The sequence below is a fragment of the Canis aureus genome, chromosome 21 (assembly GCF_053574225.1).
Source record: "Canis aureus isolate CA01 chromosome 21, VMU_Caureus_v.1.0, whole genome shotgun sequence".
Lineage (NCBI taxonomy): Eukaryota > Metazoa > Chordata > Mammalia > Carnivora > Canidae > Canis > Canis aureus.
Window position 1 is genome coordinate 9,891,498 of NC_135631.1, and position 19,840 is coordinate 9,911,337.

Below are 19,840 nucleotides of genomic sequence, written 5' to 3' on the forward strand. Positions count from 1 at the left end.
CCAAGACACAGATCCTCCATCGTTTGTCTCCTTGGCATTGTTCAGAACCACAAGAGGGTGGTGTAGAGAGGATGGAGATCTTGTCCCATCCGTCCTCATGCCTCCCAATCTGGTGCAGTGTCCAGTGACACAAGTGACCCAGGGCATGATCCAGTGAAGCCACAAGCCGATCCAAGGCTGGAGCAAGCTCTGTGGGTGGCAGGGTGGGTGCCAGGCGGGCATCTCGCACCACAGGTGCTGAGCCAGGGAGCACGGGGCCCTGAGAGCCAGGCCAGGAGGGGGGTCTGTGCAGGGCGGGCAGCACAGAAGGACCTGGGGGCTTCAGCGACTCCATGCTGTTGGTGAGACGCCAAGGCCACTGTCTAGGGACAGCTGGGTCCATGGGCAAGGTGGCCTGGAAGGCCCAGGGGCAATGGGTCCCTGAGGGAAGGAGGGTCAGGACCACACGCTCCAGTGACACTGGGTGACAAGACACGAGGGAGGGCATAGGAGGGTGGACAGAGGAGCGAGGAGAGGTCAAGAATGGGGAAGGGGTCAACACGCAGAACAGGTCAGGCCAGAAATGGACAACTGATCGGTCGGAATCGGCATCCCAGCAGAGCACAGGGGTGAGACAAGGCCCTTGAGGCCTGAGCTCAAGCCACTGTGGGTGGAGGAGTGTCACCACGTGCCAACGTCCAGGGCCAGATGGCAGGTGGCAGAGGTCAAACCATGGGCCTTTGGAAAGGCTGGGCAGCGGGATTGGGGATGATTGGGGCAACTGGCACTGCAGGTGGGCACGCGGGGCAGTGGGAAGGGTGCTTTGAGGGTTCAGGAAAGAACAATGAGCGGGTAAATAAATATGACCATGTGGAGAGGAGAGTGTCGTGGGCTCTTCTACATGTTCAGGCCTGGGGGCACAGCCAGCCGCACAGGAGCTGAGGGCTTCGCAGGTGATTGAGGTCACACGGGCTCACCAGGGTGGCCCTGATCCAGGGTGCCCGGGATCCCTACAGAAGAGTGATCAGGATACAGACACGCATAGAGCCGACCCTGTGAGGACCCAAGGAGAGCACAACAGTCCATACACACACAGAGAGGCCCCAGGAGGACCCCATCTGCCTGCACCTGGACCTCGGGCCTTGGCCTCCAGGACAGGGACAGTGAGCATCTGTGGCCACGGGCATCTGTTACTTGGGGAAGGGGGACCTCAGGGGCTCCACCTTCACTTTAGTCCAACCCTGGGGCCATTGTGGGTGGGGAGGAGGCCCTGCAGCTGTTCCAGGACCCCACAGTCCCTGCTGGCAGGGGAGGGGCGGGGAGGGCCGGGGAGACTGGGAGAGATCCTGGGAGGTCCAGGGGCCAGGCTGGGCACACACGCCAACAGGAGCTCAGGGGCAGAGCCTCACTGGCCCCCGAGACTTGTGTCCAGGAGGGAAAGGGCAGCATGTTGTAGGCTCCTGCCTGCCATCTTCAGGATACGGGGCAAGGGATACAGGGCAAGGCAGCGAGAAGTCAGGGTGCCCAGGATACCCTGGGGGTCCGGGTGGTTGGTCAACCAGCTCGGGCATGAAGCAGGGAAAGTCTGGGTGGGACACGATTTGGGACATGGATGCCCCGGGCTGGAGGCACTGCAGGAAGGCCAAGCGAAGGTGTCCAGGGCCAGCGGTGTGAACGCGCTGGGCTCGCACAGGCAGGGGTCGTGGGGGGACGGGATGTCTTTCCCCTACTCCAGCATCCTGCAGACGAATCACCAGGGGCTTCCACAGACATGAGGCAGGTTTGTTGTGGGGCTGCCTGGGGTGGCTCTGTCCCCTTCCCTCCATCACAGCGAGCTGGGTCCTGGAGTCCTGGTGTGAGGAGCACGAAGAGGCTACAGGTGCAGCCTGGGGATGGATGGAGACGGGGACTCTGAAAGGGAGCTGGGGGCAGACAGGTTGGGGATTGGGGACGCCAAGCCATGTCCCTCCTCACCCAGCCTCGGTGAGGCGGGTGTCTCCTTCTCCCATCTGACAGCTGGGGACCAGGTCAGGGAAGGTGAGATCCCAGAGCTGGGGCCCCTGGGGCCAGGTGAGGGCGGGAGCGTCACCACTCAGCATACGTGCCCCTGGGCTGTGGCCACTGTGGGAAGGGGTGACAGGCACTGAGTTCTGACTTGGCAAAGGCAGGCCCAGGTCACTGGGGTGAGAGGATCCTGGAGGGACTTGGCAGGTGGGGTTAGGGGTCAGCAGGGAGGGTGGGCTGGCATGTGTCTGCACCTGCAGTTGCCTGAAATCCCCTCCCAAGTGAGGGGCAGGTGCAGGGCCGGGGGCTCCTCCCCAAGGCTGGCCTTGAGGGATTCAGAGGTGGAGGGTCCCAGGTGACCGCAGGTGGGCACGGTGGGCAAAGCTGTCTGGAGGGTCTTCCTGTGGGCAAGGCCCCTTCTCGGGACAAAGGCTCTGCATCCAGGAAGGACGTTGGCGAGGAGATGGGGAGAGGCTGGCGGCCAGTGTGGCTGAGGGGGGCCCCACCACTCATGGCAGCAGGAAGCCAGGGGAGCAGAGGTACATGGCTTGGGCAGTGGACACCCAGACTCTTGTCCCGTCCCCTCTGGTAATGGATGCCCAGGCCCAGACGTGCCAGGCCCTGGGGGCCAAGGGCTCACAGAAGCCTTCTTGGAGGAGGTGACATCAAGGAGACCTGAGGGTGGGGTGGGGGCAGCCGAGGGACAGCCCAGGGATGCTTCCAGGCCGGGTGCTGAGGCAGCTGGTGTCTGTGAGCCTGGAGACGAGCCACGGGTCCCTCCCCACCTGGCCGCTGTGGGGCGGATGCTCCCTTCTCCAGTTGTATAGTGGGGGAAACTGAGCCCAGCAGCCTGTCAGGAGGAGTCGGGGGGGCGGGGAGTCCCCACTGGGGGCAAAGGCAGATCTGGGCCCAGACAGAGCGTGAGCTCAGGGACCACAGAGAGGAGGTCGCAGGGGCGCGGCGGGCTGGGGAGAGGGTTGGGCTGCGGAGGCGAGGCGGACGCTCGCTCACTCACAGAGGAACTCTGGCCCCAGGGCCCCACTCGGGCTTCCCCTTGGCCTGCGGGGCTGGAGATGAAGGGGGCCGGGAAGCCCCACTGAGTCGTGTCCCCTCCTGGGAAGCCCCTGAGCCGGGCCAGTCCCAGTCCTTCCAGCTCCACGGGGGCACCGCCGCTGTCCATCCCCGTGTCCCGGGGTAGCCCCCTCACCCCCGCTGCCATACCCCTGTCCCTGCGGGCCGGCCCTGTGGTCCCTGCCTCCGCGCATGGGCCACGCCCACGTCTCCACATCCCATGTCATCTGTTCTCATGGTTGCTCAAGAATTTCATTGTGTGGAAGGTCAAAGAGAAGTTTCACATTGTAGAAAGGGTTTCAAACTTACAGAAAAGTTTTGAGAATAAGAACAGTACAAAGGAGACCCACACCCTCACCTACCGACTCACCCGCCTGGCTCCTGGGCACCCGAGGACCGCGTGCCTGGCCGGCTTCCTGGAGGCGGTGCGGGGTGTCCTGCCCGCCGGCGGCGCAATCTGTTTGGCACAAAACTCCGCTTCTGTCACACCTTCCGCTCTGCATCCTTCTCACCTGCTCCTCAGATATCATTGCTGAGCTCAGGCCCTCCCCCACAAAGCCCTCTGTGCGCGACGGTGTCAGAGACCAAGGCCTGGGCGCTCCTCAGGGCCAGCAGACGCAGAAGGGGCTGTGGGCCCGAACCACCCCACACAGGTGCGCACACACCCACCTGGCCCACCCATGCCCTTCAGCACTATGATTCCAGGGCCACCTGTCGTGGTCTCCCCCCCCCCCCACCTCACTGGTCACAGTCCAGCCAAGGTCCCCCCAGGATTTCCTGGGGCTGCATCTCCACCCTGCATCACCCACAGGGTGAGCCAGGTCTCCTGACCTTTGCCGCCCTCCTCCTCCCTTTGGGGGGTCCTTCCTGGGCAGCCCACCTCCAGCAACAGCGTGGTCCTCCCACCCACCTGCCCATCGTCCTGGTCCTCATCATCAGGGCATCAGTACCTGCACCCAGAACCCCATCTGCAACCCGAACCCTGGCACCCCACAAGCCCACAGCCGAGAGCCAACCCCACTACCAGGCCCCGGCTCTGAGCCCCCCTCTCTGGAGAACAGCCTGGGCCTGGGCCTGGGCATCCCATCTGCCCCATCCATCCACCAAGTGAGGGAACTCGGCCTCTTAGATGTCTCCCCATCCACCACTACCCTCCCTCCCTCCCAGGAGGTGGCCCTGGTTCCTACGCCCCCTCCCACCTCCAGCCTCACTTCGCACTGCCTGTTCCCCACCCCACAGGGATCTTTCTAGAACGCAGAGCCCTCACTGAGAGCCAGGTGCTGGGCCACGTGCTCGCTCGGCAGAAATCCCCGCCACTCATGGCAGCAGGAAGCCCCGTTGCCCGAGGCTGTGCATCTGCAGGCCCTTCTGCCTGGGGCACCAGGGCGGCCGTGCTGATGCTCGGTGGTCTGGTCCCCCATCGCCTCACTAGCTCAATCCCGTCTTCATTAGAGAGTAACAGACACCCACAGATCTCCTTCCCACCCAAACCCACATGGACCACCTGGCCCTGCTCAGACACCCACCCTGGCGGGGGGGGTCTCTACCTGGAATTTTAGGTTTGACGTTTCCTTGACTTTAAAAAAAAAATCATTTCTCCATGCAATGAGTCTTCCCAAACACAGTGAGCTGAGTCTCGTGGGATCCAGGGCCCCAGGGTCCCTGCCTCCCTCTCCCGGTAAGCGCGGCCCCTGGACGGCTGCCCGGGTCACTTTGTCAGGTCCCTGATGGGGCACCGCCTCTATCACTCTATCCAGCCACAAAAACCTGTTCCTTAAATTCCCACCGTTGGCCCCGCACCAGATGCACCCCAGCCCGGAACATCCCTGGGTTCTCTCCACCCCACCTCTGGGAGCGGGGGCCCAGGGATGGACTAGGCTGGACCCCAAGCTTCAGGGTCTCCGAGGAGACCCTTCCTCCTCCTGAAAGGATGGACCTAGGTCCCAGAGCTGCAGGGGGCCTGGGAGCAGAGGGGCAAGGTTGCAGGGCAGGCTGATGTGGTCCTCGAGGCGACTGACGGCCTGGAGCAACTACCCTTCCCATGTCCGGCCACTGGCATGTCCCTGGGCAAGGGTTAGGGCAGGCAGCCTGGCCTCCCCGAGCACCCCTCCAAAGATGGGAGTGGAGGAACCCTGGCAGGTCACCGTGTCATTCCCGTGGCCTTGCTGCAGCAATCCTCATCAGGGCCTGTCAGGGACATCGTCCCTTGACGTGTGAGGCAGACCAAGGCCTTGGGGAGGAGTGGAAGCCAATGCAAGCCCCCCACCCATGGGCCTGCTGGGGGGGTCATGTTGGCCTGTCACCTATTGACAGGAGGGAGTGTGGACCCCACCTATTGCCAGGAGGGAACGTGGACCCCAGTTCAGAGCGTGTCATTGCTCCGTGGTCACAAGCCACCCTGGGAGAGCTGCCTGACCTGGGACTGCACCCCCCATGGGAGGAATGGGAGCTGCCCACAGTGCATGGCGGGGTCATGCCTGCCCTGGCCCCTGGCCTGGAATCATGTCGGATGGACAGGGTCTCTGGGCCTGGAAGACCCCCTTAGGATGACCGTGCAATGGACAGATGATCTCCTCTCGAGAACTTTCACTTCGATGGGACGCAGGCCATCTGCCTCCAGGCCCGCTAGGTTGGGTGTGGTCAGGGCAAGCATTGGGGGACACCCGGGGAGCTGACCACTCGGCTCAGACCATACTGCATGGCCCCAGGTGCAGGCTGGTGGATTCCAGTCCTGCGAGTGCCCCGCCCCCAGCATGGCCTGCAGGCCCGGCGGCCTCCCCGCTGCCCTTACCCCGGGCTGTCCCCAGCACGCTGCTGTTTGCTGGGTGCCTGGAGGCCATCTGTGGGCTGTGAGGCTGGGCAGGACCAGACCAGACCAGTCACGGGGATTGGAATCCTTTATTAACCACTGAGACGAGCCCTGTCCTCCCTCCCTCTGCGGGGGGAGGGCCGCACCGGGCAAGAGGGTGGCAAGTGGCCTAGGACTCAGTCTCAAACATCTTCTTCCTGCCCTCCATGCCAGACTTCTCCTCGATGTTCTTCCGCCAGTCACCCACGTCACGCAGGTCCCGCTCCTGGGGACAGGTGCAATGGGGCTTAGGAAGGCACTGCAGGCCGCCCTTGGCCTCAGTTTCCCCCTCCCGGGGCCCAGAGCCCAGCCGTGGTGGGGGTCTGCTCAGTGGGCTGGGGAGGCGCCGCGTACCTTCTCGGTGTCCTCCTTCTTGACCTGCTTCAGGTTGGCCCTCAGGTCCATGCACACCTTGTGCTTGGAGCCCAGCAGCGCCTTGAGCATCGCGTCGGCAGACATGCGCACCCTCCTCAACGGGGGCCTCTTGAACTTGCCTCTCAGGTCGAACAGCTTCTGGTTCATGTCCTCCAGCTGCGGGGCAGAGGTTAGGGCTGGGCGGGTGGCAGTGGCTGCAGGGCCCCCTGCTGGTCCGGGGAGCCCCTCACCCGTCCACGCCCACCCCATGCCTGCTTACCTCCTTGGTGCTCTTCTGAACCCTCACTTCCATGTCATACTTCTCCTCCTCGGCTGCGTCGATCTTGGCGTGCAGCTGTTTGCAGAGCTCCTGGGGTGGGGGCAGCAGGTGGGGTGGGGCAGCTGTCCACCTGACCTCCACCTACCCTACCGGCCCTCTTGACCAAAGGGGAAACTGAGGCAGCAGGCCAGAGCACCGCTCGGGGAGGGTACCTGCACTTCGGACATGGAGCCGGGCAGGTGCAGAGGCGGGCAGTGCTCAGACAGGTAGTTCTGCTTCTCAGACTCACGGCGACTCTCTTCTTTCTCCAGCTCCTGGGCGGCAATCTGGAGCATGACACTCTAGAGGGGCAGGGAGCGGGGGGCAGGCGGTGAGGGACTGTGGTGGCCCAGTCCCACTGGCACCCTGGGATGGCCCTCTCCAGGGAGCACCTACCTTCAGGTGCTGTCTCCGGGCCGTGATGGCCCTGTTGCGTTTCTGCAGGGGAGGGGGCAGGAAGCAGAGTCAGGGCTAGTTGGGGTCCCTGGCACCCCCACATCCCTCCACGCTTGCTCCACCAGGCCAGGGGACCCTGCCTGGATGCAACTGAACCGGGGGGGGGGTCCCAAGGCCCTGCTGGGGGACCGGGCCCAGGACACCTGTGACCAGGTGGTGGGTGAGGCTTAAAGGCTCAGGGAGGTAAAAGGAAAAGGGGCGGTACCTCAGGGGCAGGGGGAGGGGCAGGGGATCCCTGCAGGGCCCAGGAGGTGGGGGGCAGCCTGGGAAAGAAGAAGCGATTCTGGTGACCAGGCCCCAGCCCCACATCCCCTGCCCTGTGAGACGTGGGTAGCCACTTCCTGTTTCATTGAGTCTGGGTGGCTGGGTGGGGCACTCTCATGGGGGAGGGCTGGGCAGCTGCCCCTGTGCTCTAACCTATGACCTATCCCAAGTCAGGCGGGTCCCATCCCCTCTGTGTTTCATGCCCGCCCCCCCCCCAGCAGGTACTCACCTCCTCACTGTCCCGGGGAGGCAGGGGGGTTAAGGGGAGAAAAGAGACAGGTTAGGGACATAGATGGGACAGTATGATGGGGGAGTGGAGGGTGGTCAGAGCCAGCCGGGGAACTGTAGAGACCCCCGCCTGGTGGGGAGGGTGGGGACAGCAGGGGGCCCCCAGCTTTGGGCTGCACTTACTCCCCCATCCTGAAGTCCTGGGCTTAGAGCCTGTGGGAGAGAAAAGGCATGGGTGTGAGGGCCATGGCCCATCCTGCCCTGGACGCTGGTTATCCAGGTGGGGGCCACCCTGACCCCAGCCCTCTGCCTGTTGCCCTGCCCCCAGCTCTGACCTCCTTGGAGGCACCGTCTTGGGATTCCCAGGGTAAGAAGAGGAGAAAGTGTTCCTAAAATGTCCCAGGCGGGGCCCGGGTTGTTGCAGCTGTCCCGGGGGGGCGGGACGGGCCAGCACAGGTGGCCACGAGAGCCTTCCCACTATTTTTAGCTCTGCTCCTTCGGCTTTGGGCCCAAGTGCATGCAAGAAAGTGCTCCCCGCTTTGGCCTGGGGTCCCTCGACCCATCAGATCTCCTCCCTGTGTCCCACCCAGAAGGGAGGGCTGGTGATCTGGAGGCTGTCCACGACCCCTGGCCACCCCCCACCCCAGCCACCTCCCAATGCATCGCCATCTGGCTCCAGGCTCCATGGAAGCCACCCCCCCTGAGAGGGCTGCTAGAGGCGGCCCCCAACCCCCAGGACCCCACCCTGGGTCGTCCTGGGAGCTAGCTCAAGGAGTGCCTGTCCTCGGCCTGGGCTGGCCGGGCTGGCCTCACCTAGTGTCTGGGCAGCAGGGCCGGGAGCGAGGTCAGGCCGGCAGCGGCAAGTTGGGCTGGTGGGCCCAGGGGGAGGGGTATAAATGGCCTCCCCAGGCTGGGCCCCTGCTCAGAAAGGGCATGGAGCCCTCCTCAGACCAATGGGGGCACAGGGGCCTCCCCACCTGCCCAGGCCGCCCGGCCCGGCCCAGCCGCGTGCTGTCGTCCCGTCCAAGAAGTCTTGGTGGGGGGGGTGCTGAGGCTGGGCTGCTCTATTTAGAGCTCAGTGACATGTTCGAGAAGCCTCCCTTGTTCTTGCAAGGAGCCCAGGGTCAGCTGTACATGGCCTTGCTGGGCCACTGCAGGGCAAAAGCTCGAGGTCGACTGAGAGGTCACTCAGGTCCTGAGCCCGGGGCCACTCCTCAGTTTTCCCTCTGCTTCCCCGGGGGGGTGGGGTGGGGGGGGGGCGGGGGGGGGCGGGGTGTGTGTGTGTGTGTGTGTGTGTGTGTGTGTGTGTGTGCTGGGAGCAGCCCCCGCAGCTCACTGCTGCCTCTTAGCCAGGCCAGGTGCCCCAGGCATGAGCCTGCCACGTCCTGTCCTTTCTCCAAGCCGGCCCCAGCTCCGGGGCAAGGCCTGAACCCCCCAAACATGGCCCGTGGCGGTGGCCAGGGCCTCCGAGTGGGGGCTGCCCTCCCCCGGCTGAGATCCGGTCCTCCTGGGAGCGGGAGGGAGGGTGCCTGGACGTGCAACCGGCCGGAACACCCTGCCCTGGGGTGGTTCCTGGCTCACTCGGAACCCGTCCTTCAACCCGGGGATGGTGGCACCACCCGCCTGGGAACCTCTCCCTGACCCGAGGGGCCTGGGGCCTGCCTGGCTGCCCGGGCAGGCCCGGCGCTGCTGCCCTTCTCACCCTGGCCCGGGCCTGCGCCCCCCGCCCGGGGCCCCCACCCAGCAGAGACATCCGGACAACCATGACTTGGCATCCTCTGAGCTGGGGGTGCGTGGCCCCAGCCCTGCCGGCCTCACGGGCCGTGGGGAGGGTCAGGGGGAGCTAAAGCCGTCCAGATGTGTGGGGATTAGAGCTGCATTCCTGGCCAGGGCTGAGCCCCCAAGGCCCGAGGTGACTTCTGAAGACATCTACTGCCCCCTGCCGTCCGCAAGAGGAGGCCTCACAGCAGCCGGCAGCCGCTGGAAGGTTTGGGGCCCTGTGGGGGCTGCAGCGGCCCCTTGGGTTGGGGTCCTTTCCCTGTACTGTCACCACCCCCAGGATACCTCCTGATTTCCCCCTGGGTCCCCGCGGGGCCGGCTGCAGCCTGCCACCCAGCACGCCGTCCCTGACCCTGCAGCCCCACTGACAAAGAGGGCTCACCACCTCTTCACACCCTCCGGTTGGTGGGGCTTGAGGGGACTCCTTCACTCCACCAAGGGGTCAGAGGATCTGTGGCTGAGGCTGGAGAGAGTCCTCCCCCCCGCAGCAATGATGACCCTCCTGCGTGTCCCTAAGGGCTCCGGAAACACAGGCAGCCACAGCAAGAGCAGGCATTTATTACAGCGGAGTGGTCCCCCGGGGCAGCCTGGACAGTACCCACACTTCAGCCCAGGGGTGCGTTCAGGAGCCGGGCAGGGGCAGGCGTAGGCGGGGTTTCAGGGCCAGGGCTCGGTCCACCTCCCCGGCGAGCTGCAGGTGGTGCCACTGGGCAACAGGCCGCCGGGCATGGGCCAGCATGTCTGCCCAGTGCTGCAGGGGCTGCCCGGAGGCCCGGGCGCCGAGCAGGACCTTGCCCACACACTCAGCCCGAAACTGTGGGCCCCGGGCCCAGACAGCCAGCACCAGATCCACGCTCTAGGCGGGGGCAGGACAGGGGGCATGCAGGAAGAGAGAGATAGCTGTCAGTTTGGCCCCAAGGGGGGGGGGGTGTCCTACACACCCCTTCCTCCAGGCAGCCCACCTGGATCTGGCTAAAGGGCACCAGGAAGGAGAAAGCCTCGTTGAAGTAAGGGGAGGCTGTGCCCTTCCTAGACGATGTCCTTCTCTTCTTCCACTTTCTCTGGTTCAGCATGAGCTGGACCTTCACGTAGGGGTCTGGGCAGGTGAAAGGGATCAGAGGTGTCCCCGGTGTGAGGGCCGAGCTCAGGGCCCCCTCTTCATGCGGGTGTGGGGGCAGGTATGGCTCTCACCTGCCAGGCCTGGGCTCAGGCCTCGGGCCTCCAGCACGACCACGGTCAGCCGGCCTGAGCTGGGCATGTACTGGAGCAAGAAGCACAGCTCCCCCCACGCCTCAGGCTGCAGGCGGTAGGAGGTTCTCAGGGCGAGGGGGGACAGTGCTCAGAGTGCCGGCGGTGAAAAGGGGTGCAGGCAGTGATAGGGATGCTCAGGGTGCAGGTGATGAGGAGGGGCTCAGGCTGTGGGAGGTGAGGGGGGCCAGGGTACAGGAGGGGAGGGGACTTGGGGTACAGACAGTAGTGGGGGGCTCTGGGTGCAGGAGGTGAGGGGCACTTGCAGTGCAGGAGGTAAGGGGGGCTCAGTCTCCCCTGAGACACACAGGCCAGGGCCAGGCCAGAGCCGGGCAGTCAGTGGCCTCACCTCCACAGTGCCCGGTGGGCCCAGCTGGTACCAGTGCTCCAGAACGTGGTGCAGGTCCACGGTGCCCAGTGGCAGGCTGAGCTCGCCCAGTGGCTCGTGGGCAGAAAACCGCTTAAAACTCAGCACCTGCACCTGCAGGGTGGTCTGGGACAGCTCTTCCTGTGGCACCTGCAGGCAGGCTGTGAGCTGGACACCCTGTCCCCTCCACGGACCCTGGCCCAGGCTTCCCCATCGGCCCTCCCAGCCCCAGACGCACATGGAAGCAGCAGGTCTCCTGGAACATGGGGCAGAGCGTGTCACGGTGCACCTTCGTCTCGTGCCTGTGTCCTGCCTGGGTGGAGAGGCTGACGCGAGCGTACGGATCCGCCGTGCTGCCAGGGCCCCAGGCCCTCAGGTCTGTGGCCTGCTTGAGGCCCACTCTGACCTGGGAGCCAGAAGTGGCTCAGCCCGGGGCCCTCCCCGGTCAGCCCCGCATCCAGTGCCTGCCCGGCACCCAACACCCCTCCGGACACCAGCAGACCCTCTGGGCCAGTCAAGGGGGCCCCACACCTCCTGGCTTCCGAAGTCATACTCCAGGGAGAGCTGCAGGTGCCCCCAGTGCTGGGGGCCCCCCTCCAAACTGTCCACATCCGGCTGCACCTGGAGTGTCGGTAGGGAAACATGCCCCATGCTGATGGGAGGCCCGGGCAGCAGTGCCACGTCCCCAGCTGGGCCACACAGAGACTCACATTCCCAGCTCAGGGCCTCCAGGATCTCCCCAGATCCATCTCTTGCACCACTGCCTTTCTCAAGAGCCTCCTGCAGCTTCCCATGGCCCGTGGACTGACCCCTGGGGCTGGCACTCAGGGCCTCCGAGCCTTGGTCCCACTTGCCTCCCTCTTACCTTTGCCCACCACTTCCCGACCAGGAGGTCCCTCCCTGCCTCTGCTCCTGGGCAGACCAGACCATGGCTGGGGGCTGAGCTCGCCCCCCCGACCGTCCTGGGCCAACCTGAGCCCCCGAGGCTGGTTCCTGAGCCGCCCTCTGGGACTGCCGAGCCCGGAGCTCGGCACTGGGGAGCGCCGGTGCCCAACTCCTCACCAGGTGGGCGCTGGTGGTTGTGCCTTGGGGACTTCTCAGGCCCACAGCCTCTCTGTCCCTGGGCTTCTTCCTGTGACCATGGTGACGCCAGCGGCAGCAGCAGCAAATGACACAAAGGAGGCAGGAAACCGTGAGGACACCAGCAGCCACAGCGACAGCAATGAGTGCCCAGCGGGGCCCTGGCGGTGGGCGTAGAGATGCAGCCGAGATGCCTCTGTGGGCAGCAGTTGCCCCCACTGGGCCCGCCATCCCCACACCCCTCCCAGGGGGTCCCACAACTCACAGGGGAGCCCAGAGATGAGGTCCGGAATGAGCCCAGGTACAGCCGAGGTGCCCTCCGGGGCCGGGGTGCTGTGGACACCTGGGGAGCGCCCCATCTCGCCTCCCTGCTGGCTGGGAACAGACAGACAAGGTGGCCAGCTCACCTCTGGGGATGGCCCCTCGGTCCCCAGCCCACTGCCCCATCTGCCCAGCGACAGCGGGCCCGGGGTCTGCCCGGGCAGGGAGGCAGTGCGGGGTGGCCAGGGGCAAGGGCTCTGAGCGGAGCCAAGGGGAGGGAGGCGCTGGGCTCTGGCCAAAGTCCCGGCTTGGCTGCCACAGGCCCAGCCTCCTGGCCACCTCCCCAGCCCCCGGCCCCCAGCCCCAGCCAAGCAGGCCAGGCCTTCTCATTAGGGAGCCTCCTCTTCCAGGAAGCCCCCTCCTTCCGGGCCTCTCTCCCCCAGGCCCTGGGCCCTGCCTGGGGGCTGTCACCAGGGTCCCGACTCGTCCCGGGCCCTGACCTCAGGCCCGCCATGGTTTGTCGGTCACACGGGTGGAGTCACACAGGTGGAGCCTGTTCACACACGGCAGCCCCTGGCCCGGGAATGACAGGGGAGCGTGGAGATGGGGGTTCTGAGGGGCCAGGGGCTCTGCTGGGGTCATAGGGGCACGTAGGGGGAGGAGTGGGGGTGGGCTGCTGGGGAGAGCTTGTCCAAGCAAGCCTGGGCTGAAGATGCTTCCCCGGCACGGGCGCCGCGCCAGCAGCGCCTGGGGAGCAGGGTGAGGTGGGGGCAGGTGGGGACAGGGTGAAGCTGGGAGAGGCCAGAACATTCCTTGCAAACTGACTCAGCAGCCTGCTGCCCAGACCTGCCCACCTGCCGACCTGCCACCCTTCTTGCTGGTGGGAAGGAAGGCGGGCCTGGTGCAGCCTACCTGCCTGGGGCCCGGGGCGGGAGCACACCTGGCCAGGCTGGCTGCTCCCACCCACAGCAGGGACTTGGGATTCTGAGCAGGGGGCTGGATGCCACAGTGGGGGTGTGCTGGGACCCCAGAACCACGGGAACAGGACCCCCCCATCCCCAAGGCTCAGCTCCTCCTGGCCTCCCCTCCTCTGGGGAGCACGGAGAGCCAAGGTCACAGTTCCTCCTACTGGGGGCTCCTCCTCTTCATCCACAAGAGCCTGCTACCCCTCAACTCCCTCCAGGAATAATGGGGTATTGGGTCTGCACCCCACATGGGGAGAGAAAGGCTGGGCCAACGGCAGTTCATTGGAGGAGCTTTACCTCAGAGAATGCCCAGGAGTCCTGCTCCCAGGCCCGGCTCTATCACCCCTCGGAGGGCTGTGTGCACATCCTCCCCGTGGGGTCTTTGGCCCAAAGGTGACAGCCAGGAGAGGAGCAGGAGGCCAGGGAGCCACAGCCCCAGGAAGAGATGTCAAGGCCCCGCATGCAGGAGGAAAGCGCCCTCAGAGACAAGGCCCAGGCCTGGTGTAATGCCCACCGTCGCTGTCTTGAAATTCGAACCATTTTAAACAAAAGACTGCACGTCTTCTGCGCGGGCTCTGCAAACGATGGAGCCCATGCCGCTTGGGTTTCCTTTGGGTGAGCCCCTGCCCGGTGCAGGTGTTCAGGGACACCCACAGGCCGCCGCCTCTATGCCCCCGTCCTCAGAAGGACACTCAGGTCTGCTCAGCATCCTGTGGCGGCAGGTGGAGGGCCCCGGGGGGCAGCGGGTGGCTGGGGGGCGGTGGGGGGGAGGCTCGTGGGAGTCCTGCAGGTTCCCTGCAGCAGGACGCTGGAGGCCAGATTCAGAGCCCCCAGCTCCCACGTGGAAGTTACAAGCAACCTTGACTTTCTGAAACGTCAGAGCCCGTGTGTATTCTGGAATTAAAATAGCTTCACTGGAGACTTTTACAGTTGAGAATTCCAGGTACGACGTCAGCACAGAATCTGTGTGTGTGCGTGCATGCGTGTGCATACCTGTCCATACTGTGGATGGGCACGCGTATGTGCACAGGCGAGGGTGCCTGTGCCTGTGTGTGCCTCTCCCCTGCCCCTGGGTGGCAGCCTGGGCAGGCACTGACTCACGGAGATTTGGTGCTGCAGGCCTGCCGGGATTCCTGGGCCATCCCAGTGAAGGCGGACCCCAGGACATGCCTGAGAGCAGGCCCCGAGGGCCCCAGGATGCTGAGAGTGCTGCCCACAAGCGCCGCGGGAACCCAAAGCCTGGGGACGAGGCACAGGGTCCCTCAGGACCGCCAGGTCCCCATGGTGGTGAAGGTTCAGGCAGACACGCTGCCACCAGGTGGCGCCCATGGCTCCGCTGGGCCCAGGCCGCAGGTGGCTCCCCGGATCGCTCCAGGAATGGGGAACCAGCAGGCAGATAGCCCCGGGGCGGCTCTCGGGGGCCCTGTGCCCACTGCCCGGTCTCCTGCAGCAGTGGCTGAGCGGCTCTCCCGGTCTGCGGCTGCCTGGGGCGGCGGGGTGTGGGGGTGGGGGCAGGAACCATCCTGCCCACAGCTTCCCGGGGCCACCTCAGCTCCAATTTCTGTGGCCCCGCGGGGACATCCCTCTAGCACCAAGGATCTTTGTCCCAGGAAAGAGAGCCGGCGTCCCTCATCAGGGGACTCCCTGCCCCAGACACCTGCCGCAGGGCGCTCCCTCCTGCCACTGTGCAGATGCAGCCATGTGGCTCCTGCGGGGCAGCGCGGCCTCCCGGCCACCTCCCTGCACCGACCCCACTGATCTTGCTGTAACGGTCCCTCCCTCCCATCCCCATCCTACTCACCCTTCAAGGCCTCCGTGAGCCCACCTCCTCCAGGAAGCCCTCCAGGTCACCCTTGCCCTCCAACGCAACCTACCGGGTGGTTTGTGCTAGACTCCCCCCACCCCGGCCTCTCCCACTCAGGAACCCCGGTTCTCCCAGGCTGAGGGGCTCCATGTCAGCTAGGGGCCTGGCACCCTTGAAAGCCAAGCCAACCGCTCCCTTTCATCTTCTGTCTAACTAGACTCGATTGTACTATGGGAGTGAGTTTCTGTGGGTCCTTCTCCCGGAGAAGAGCAGAGCTCCCCCAGGGGTTGGGGTGGGAGCCCCCCAGGTGTAGCACACTCTCACCTGCCACCTGCACTTCCTGCAGCCAGCCGGGCCTCCAGGCCTTTCTGTCTACCCCGGGCATGCGAGGGCTGCACTCGGAGCGGCGGCCAGGCCTCCAGTGAATGAGAGAGTCTTGAATGGGGGGCGGGGGTGAGAGGCAGGGCTTCGGGGAGCCCCACCTCAGCGCCAGAGCTGCTGGCCCTCAGAAACCAGGGAAGTCCCGTGGGAGGAGGGTCCCTTCTGAGACCCGGACACAGGCGTCCAGGCTCCGGGACCTCCAGGGGCACCTCCAGGGACCCTGGGGTCCCTTGGGTCATCCCAGAGGCCTCACGAGAGGGCGTTATGGCCTATTTGGGCTGGACACTGGGAGGGGTGGCGGGAGGAAGTTCAGGCTGGACTTGGGTTGAAAAGGTTCTACACCCCAAGGGGCGTGCACTGAGTCACCAGGACTGGGTTTGGAGGAGCATAGCTTTCCAGTGCTGCTGGAACCAAGCACACGGACGGGACGTGGCCGGACGGGACGTGGGCTGTGTGTGCTGGGCAGGGCTGGCCGGGCGGTGCGTCACCAGGCGACTATCTGAGCCTGCCTGGCTCCGCCAGTGCCCAGGCTTCTGGAGGTCACTCCATCCCTGCCTCTGCCTCTGGCCGGCTGGCCCCATCCCCAGAGGTCTCGGTTCCTGTTGGGCCAGCAGGCCTGGAGACCTTGCCCACCTCCCCCTGCGCCTCTTGCTTTGGAGGACCCAGCCGGGCCTGTGATCTCAGCCTCTGCTCCACTCTGGCCGGTTCGTCGGGTCTGGTCACTCCAGCTCAGCTCCCTCCCTGGGCCCAGCCCAGGGTGGCCCTCCCTGGCCAGGGTGTCTCTCTGAACCCATTCCTGCTGCGGCCAGACACGGAGCTGGTTAATGCTTAACAGGACAGCGGGTGACACCGGGCCGCCAGCCGGGCTAGTTGAGCAGGACTTCCGGGAGGGGACACAGCAGGTGGGAAGCAGGCGTGCCTGGCCCCGTGTGGCTCTGGGGACACGTCCCCTTGTATGGGGCTCGGCTCTTTCTCCGAGTCCTACCCAGGGACAAGGATTTGGGAGAAGCGGCCAACATCTTGGGGACCAGGAGCCGGGCGTTGGGGGGCAGGCGGGCACCCGTGCTTTGGGGGGCAGAGGCAGCGCGGGCCACACGTGCTGTGGGGCCGTGGTGTGCACTGAGCCCATGTGCCCCGCGCGGCTCTCCCCAGCCCCACTGTACCGTCTTTGTGCCTTTCCCAGGATACGGGCGCCTCCATGGCGAGACGGGCGTCTGAGGTTCCAGGGCAGGAAGGGGAAAACCAAACAGAACTGGCAGCCCCCGGCCAGCCCCGCGGCCCCCGAGACGGCGGCTTGGCAGCCAGCAGCCACACGGAGGCCCTGGCGGGGCTCCTGGACGGGGGTGCTTCCTTTGAGGTTGCCTGGGGAATGTTTGAGGTTGGAACTCATGGCAAACGCTGGCTCGGGGTAGCCGGGAGCTGCTGGCACAGAACCGTGAGACGTGCCAGGACAGCACGTGTGCACCCTGCCCGCGCTGACCCCGGCGGCTGTACCCCCACTCTGCCCAGCCCTGGGGTGCTCCACTTGCCACGGCCCTGTGCGGCGTGGGGTCCCCGCGGCTCTCAGCCTGCGTGTGCCCTGGTGCTCTGGGTCAGGCTCTCCATGCCCTCTTCCTCCGGGGAGCCGGGACCCCATCATCTGAGTCTCCGGGAGCCTGTGCCCCACTCGGCCCCACGTCCCTGAACACCCGCTCTGAGGTGCGAGTTCCTAGAGCTTCCTCACTCCCTCTGGGGGTCCCTGTGCCTTCTGTAAGCCTGGGTTCCTGGGGGACACGAACCCCGCTCTGCAGAGTATCTGGGAGTTGACTCCCTGCTCGCCAGGAAATTGACGGGACGCCTCCCTCGTCGTCCGACCACATGGGCAGAGCATGGAATCCATCTACCAAAGCCCCGTGTCGAACGCTGGGATCCTCTGCGACCCAGGCATCAGTGCCCTCCGGGGACCACTGGCACCCCTCCCCACAGACTGCCTCTCCCACGGGTTCCAGGACTGTGGTGGCCAGGGCCGGCTCCCCCACGGCTTCAGCTAGGCCCCCTTCACTGGCTCACTGGGGGGCACCCTTCATGAGAGCAAATCCCTGGGGACACAACCGACCACCTTGGCTTCTGGCTGCCTCCTCCCCTCCTACCCAAGGTCTGGGCACGGGGACTCTCCGTTCTGCGGTCACCCGTACCCACCCGTGCGCCCCTTGGGTGCCTGAATCCCCTGCTGACGCATCTCCCGTAGGCCCGAGTGCCGGGCAGGCCTGGTGGCCTCGTTGCTGTGGTTTGGACGCCTTCTGCTCCTTCCACCCCTGCCTCTGCATATCACCCTTGTCTCTGGCTATGTGCGCTATTCATCCGTGTGCTGGGCCGTCTGCCTGCCCTGCTGCCCGAGTGTCTGGGACGCCCCCTCCTAGGCCTCCCAGGAGCTGCACCTCCACTCAACACGCCTGGGGTCCTGAACCCCCTTAGCCTACCTATGGAGTCCCCTACCCCATTGCACAGTGTGTATGGGTTCTGAAGCCCACCAGTCTGAAAGCCTGGGTCCCATACCCCATTAGCTACAGTATAGGGGTCCTGTACCCCATTAGCCTGAGTGGGTCCTGAAGGCCTTCAGTTGGAGCCTCTGGGTTCCCATGTCCTCCCCCCGACCTCCGCAGGCTGAAGAGCTGAGCTGCCCACACCCCAAGCTTTAGTGTCCATGGTCTGGTTGCCTGTCATCTCGTGGACTCTGTTTTGAGGCTCTGGGGTCTGTACCCTGTTCCCTGGACATCGGGGTGACTTCTGTGCCATCCAGCCCTCTCAGCCTGTCCGAGCTGGATGGTGTACCCCATCAGTCTGGGAAAATATGGGCCGGGAACCCCACTAGTCCTGCATCTGGGTGCCTCTGGACCCCAGCCACATAACACCCGGCTTGTGAGCGTGGGGTTCTGGGAGGTGGTGGTCTCCTGCTCTCCTGTCTGAGGGCCTGGCTGCCCAGGCTGGGTCACCTTGGCAGCTGGGTAGGCTGGCATCCCACCACCTGAGCTCCGTGTGGCTCTGGGTAACCGCACATCTCAGCAGCCTGCTCTCCCGAATGGACAGGAACTGGGTACCTACTGCTCTAAATTTTGAGATTCCACTACCTGCCTCTGAATAGGGGTCTGGGCCTCCATTCCCAGGTCCTCCCAATCTGGCTGCATCGCTTGCCTGAAGGCTCGGGCCCCGGGACCCATTGTTCTGAGGCTCTGAGTGTCCGGGCAGCCCTACCCTGCTCCTCCCAGCTCCTCAGTGACAGGACTTCAACCGTCACCCAGACAGAGCTCTGACCCCCATTTCCAGGGCCTCCGGGCCGGCCTCCCCCAGTCGCTGAGCATTCCCAGGGTGCCAGCTCCTAAGCTCTCTTCTCCAGCTGCCTGAACCCCAAAGTCACCAGAGTCCCAGGCTGCCTAGCGCCCACCCACCCACCTGCCTCTCACATAGGCCCACTCTCAGGGTCCCAGGCCCTGTGTGTGGACACCTGCTGCCCATGCATGGGTGTCTGGCACATGGGAGCCCATTCAGGCTCGTGCTGGCATCTCGGTGTCGAGCTCCTGTGCAGCTCTAGGCAGGCGACTCTGCTGTCAGAACATTTGGGAGGCTCTGTCCGAAGCCTTCACACGTCCTGGGACATCTGAGGGACACGACCTCCCACCCCGTGGAAGGGTCTGGGTCCTGGCACCCCTGATCATGCACAGTGGATGCCCAGCACCCTGTGTATGTGAGAACTGGAGACTTGCCCTTTGACTGTGGTGTGTGAGCTCTGCAGCTTGCACCCCCTCCTGAGTCACACTCATGACTCTGGATTTTGGGGTGCCCTGTTCCCCTCTCACCAAGGCTTTCAGCAGCATGTACCCTCCGCGGCCTACACCCCATACCTCACGTAGGCCCGTGTTCCCGGGTCCTGGGCCCCACCAGCCAGTTCCAAGTTCTACTGCGTCTTTGGACGCCCGGGGCCCATTCATGGGTGTCCGGCCTGTGTGAGCCCATTCATCTTGTCCCAGCGCCTCTGTGCCCTATTCATGCGTGGCTCTGGGCAGGCTGCACCCCGTCCGCCCACGTCTCAAAGACAGTCTGTGCTTTGTCGCCCCAGTTCCAGGAACAGCTGCCGCGCAGCCAGCAGGCACATTCCGGGGTTTGGCCGAGGGCCAATGCAAACCCTGGTAATGCTGGCACCGGCAGCAAGCGGGGGCAGGGGCGAGGAATGACCGTAGGGAGGGGAGAGCGGGGACCCTCGGTTTGGGAGCCCTCGATCAAAGCCTTCCGTACATGGTGCATGTCCTGGACAGGCTGCCAGCAGGAGTGGCCGTGCGCACGTTCCAGACCCCTCTGCCGAGCCCGCCGTTTCCTGCCGGGAAGGGTGGGGGCGACCTGGCTGCAAGACATGTCCACCTCAGCTCGGGGCAGGGTTGGGGGTCCCGGGCCAGGGGTG

At 65.2% G+C, this 19,840-nt stretch overlaps 2 protein-coding genes across 10 annotated transcripts; both read right to left on the minus strand.

Moving 5' to 3' along the window:
• Positions 1 to 5,933: 5,933 nt before the first annotated feature.
• Positions 5,934 to 7,096, minus strand: TNNI2 (troponin I2, fast skeletal type). The gene is made up of 5 exons (XM_077862896.1): positions 6,972 to 7,096; positions 6,749 to 6,877; positions 6,537 to 6,626; positions 6,257 to 6,433; positions 5,934 to 6,128 (listed from the first exon to the last, which is right to left on the minus strand). The coding sequence occupies exons 2-5, from the start codon at positions 6,869 to 6,871 to the stop codon at positions 6,033 to 6,035; spliced, it is 486 nt and encodes a 161-aa protein (XP_077719022.1). The 5' UTR covers positions 6,872 to 6,877; positions 6,972 to 7,096; the 3' UTR covers positions 5,934 to 6,032.
• Positions 7,097 to 7,259: 163 nt separating this feature from the next.
• Positions 7,260 to 19,457, minus strand: SYT8 (synaptotagmin 8). 9 transcript variants are annotated; one of them, XM_077862890.1, is made up of 10 exons: positions 15,352 to 16,021; positions 15,025 to 15,093; positions 12,263 to 12,372; positions 11,980 to 12,158; positions 11,449 to 11,538; positions 11,156 to 11,323; positions 10,900 to 11,067; positions 10,494 to 10,599; positions 10,265 to 10,398; positions 7,260 to 7,736 (listed from the first exon to the last, which is right to left on the minus strand). In XM_077862890.1, exons 1-10 carry the CDS (start codon positions 15,645 to 15,647, stop codon positions 7,620 to 7,622), a joined length of 1,437 nt encoding a protein of 478 aa, XP_077719016.1. In that variant the 5' UTR covers positions 15,648 to 16,021; the 3' UTR covers positions 7,260 to 7,619. The 9 variants fall into 9 exon arrangements, with proteins under 9 accessions (XP_077719016.1, XP_077719014.1, XP_077719012.1 ...); XM_077862888.1 differs by lacking the exon at positions 7,260 to 7,736 and adding an exon at positions 9,841 to 10,158 and having other exon boundaries at positions 11,156 to 11,230; positions 15,352 to 15,853; XM_077862886.1 differs by lacking the exon at positions 7,260 to 7,736 and adding an exon at positions 9,841 to 10,158 and having other exon boundaries at positions 15,352 to 15,839.
• Between the last annotated feature and the right edge of the window lie 383 nt (positions 19,458 to 19,840).

Bases quoted from the DNA above. Each gene is read 5' to 3' on its own strand.
- TNNI2 (XM_077862896.1), bottom strand. From the start codon at position 6,871: ATGCTCCAGATTGCCGCCCAGGAGCTGGAGAAAGAAGAGAGTCGCCGT. The intron at 6,627-6,748 runs GTACCCTCCCCG...CCCCCACCCCAG, and splicing joins GCTCCATGTCCGAAGTGCAG to GAGCTCTGCAAACAGCTGCA. The intron at 6,434-6,536 runs GTAAGCAGGCAT...TCTGCCCCGCAG, and splicing joins TTCAGAAGAGCACCAAGGAG to CTGGAGGACATGAACCAGAA.
- SYT8 (XM_077862886.1), bottom strand. From the start codon at position 15,647: ATGACCCAAGGGACCCCAGGGTCCCTGGAGGTGCCCCTGGAGGTCCCG. The intron at 15,094-15,351 runs GTGAGAGTGTGC...ACCACCCGGTAG, and splicing joins GCAGGAAGTGCAGGTGGCAG to GTTGCGTTGGAGGGCAAGGG. The intron at 12,159-12,262 runs GTGAGTTGTGGG...GCCCACCGCCAG, and splicing joins CCTCATCTCTGGGCTCCCCT to GGCCCCGCTGGGCACTCATT.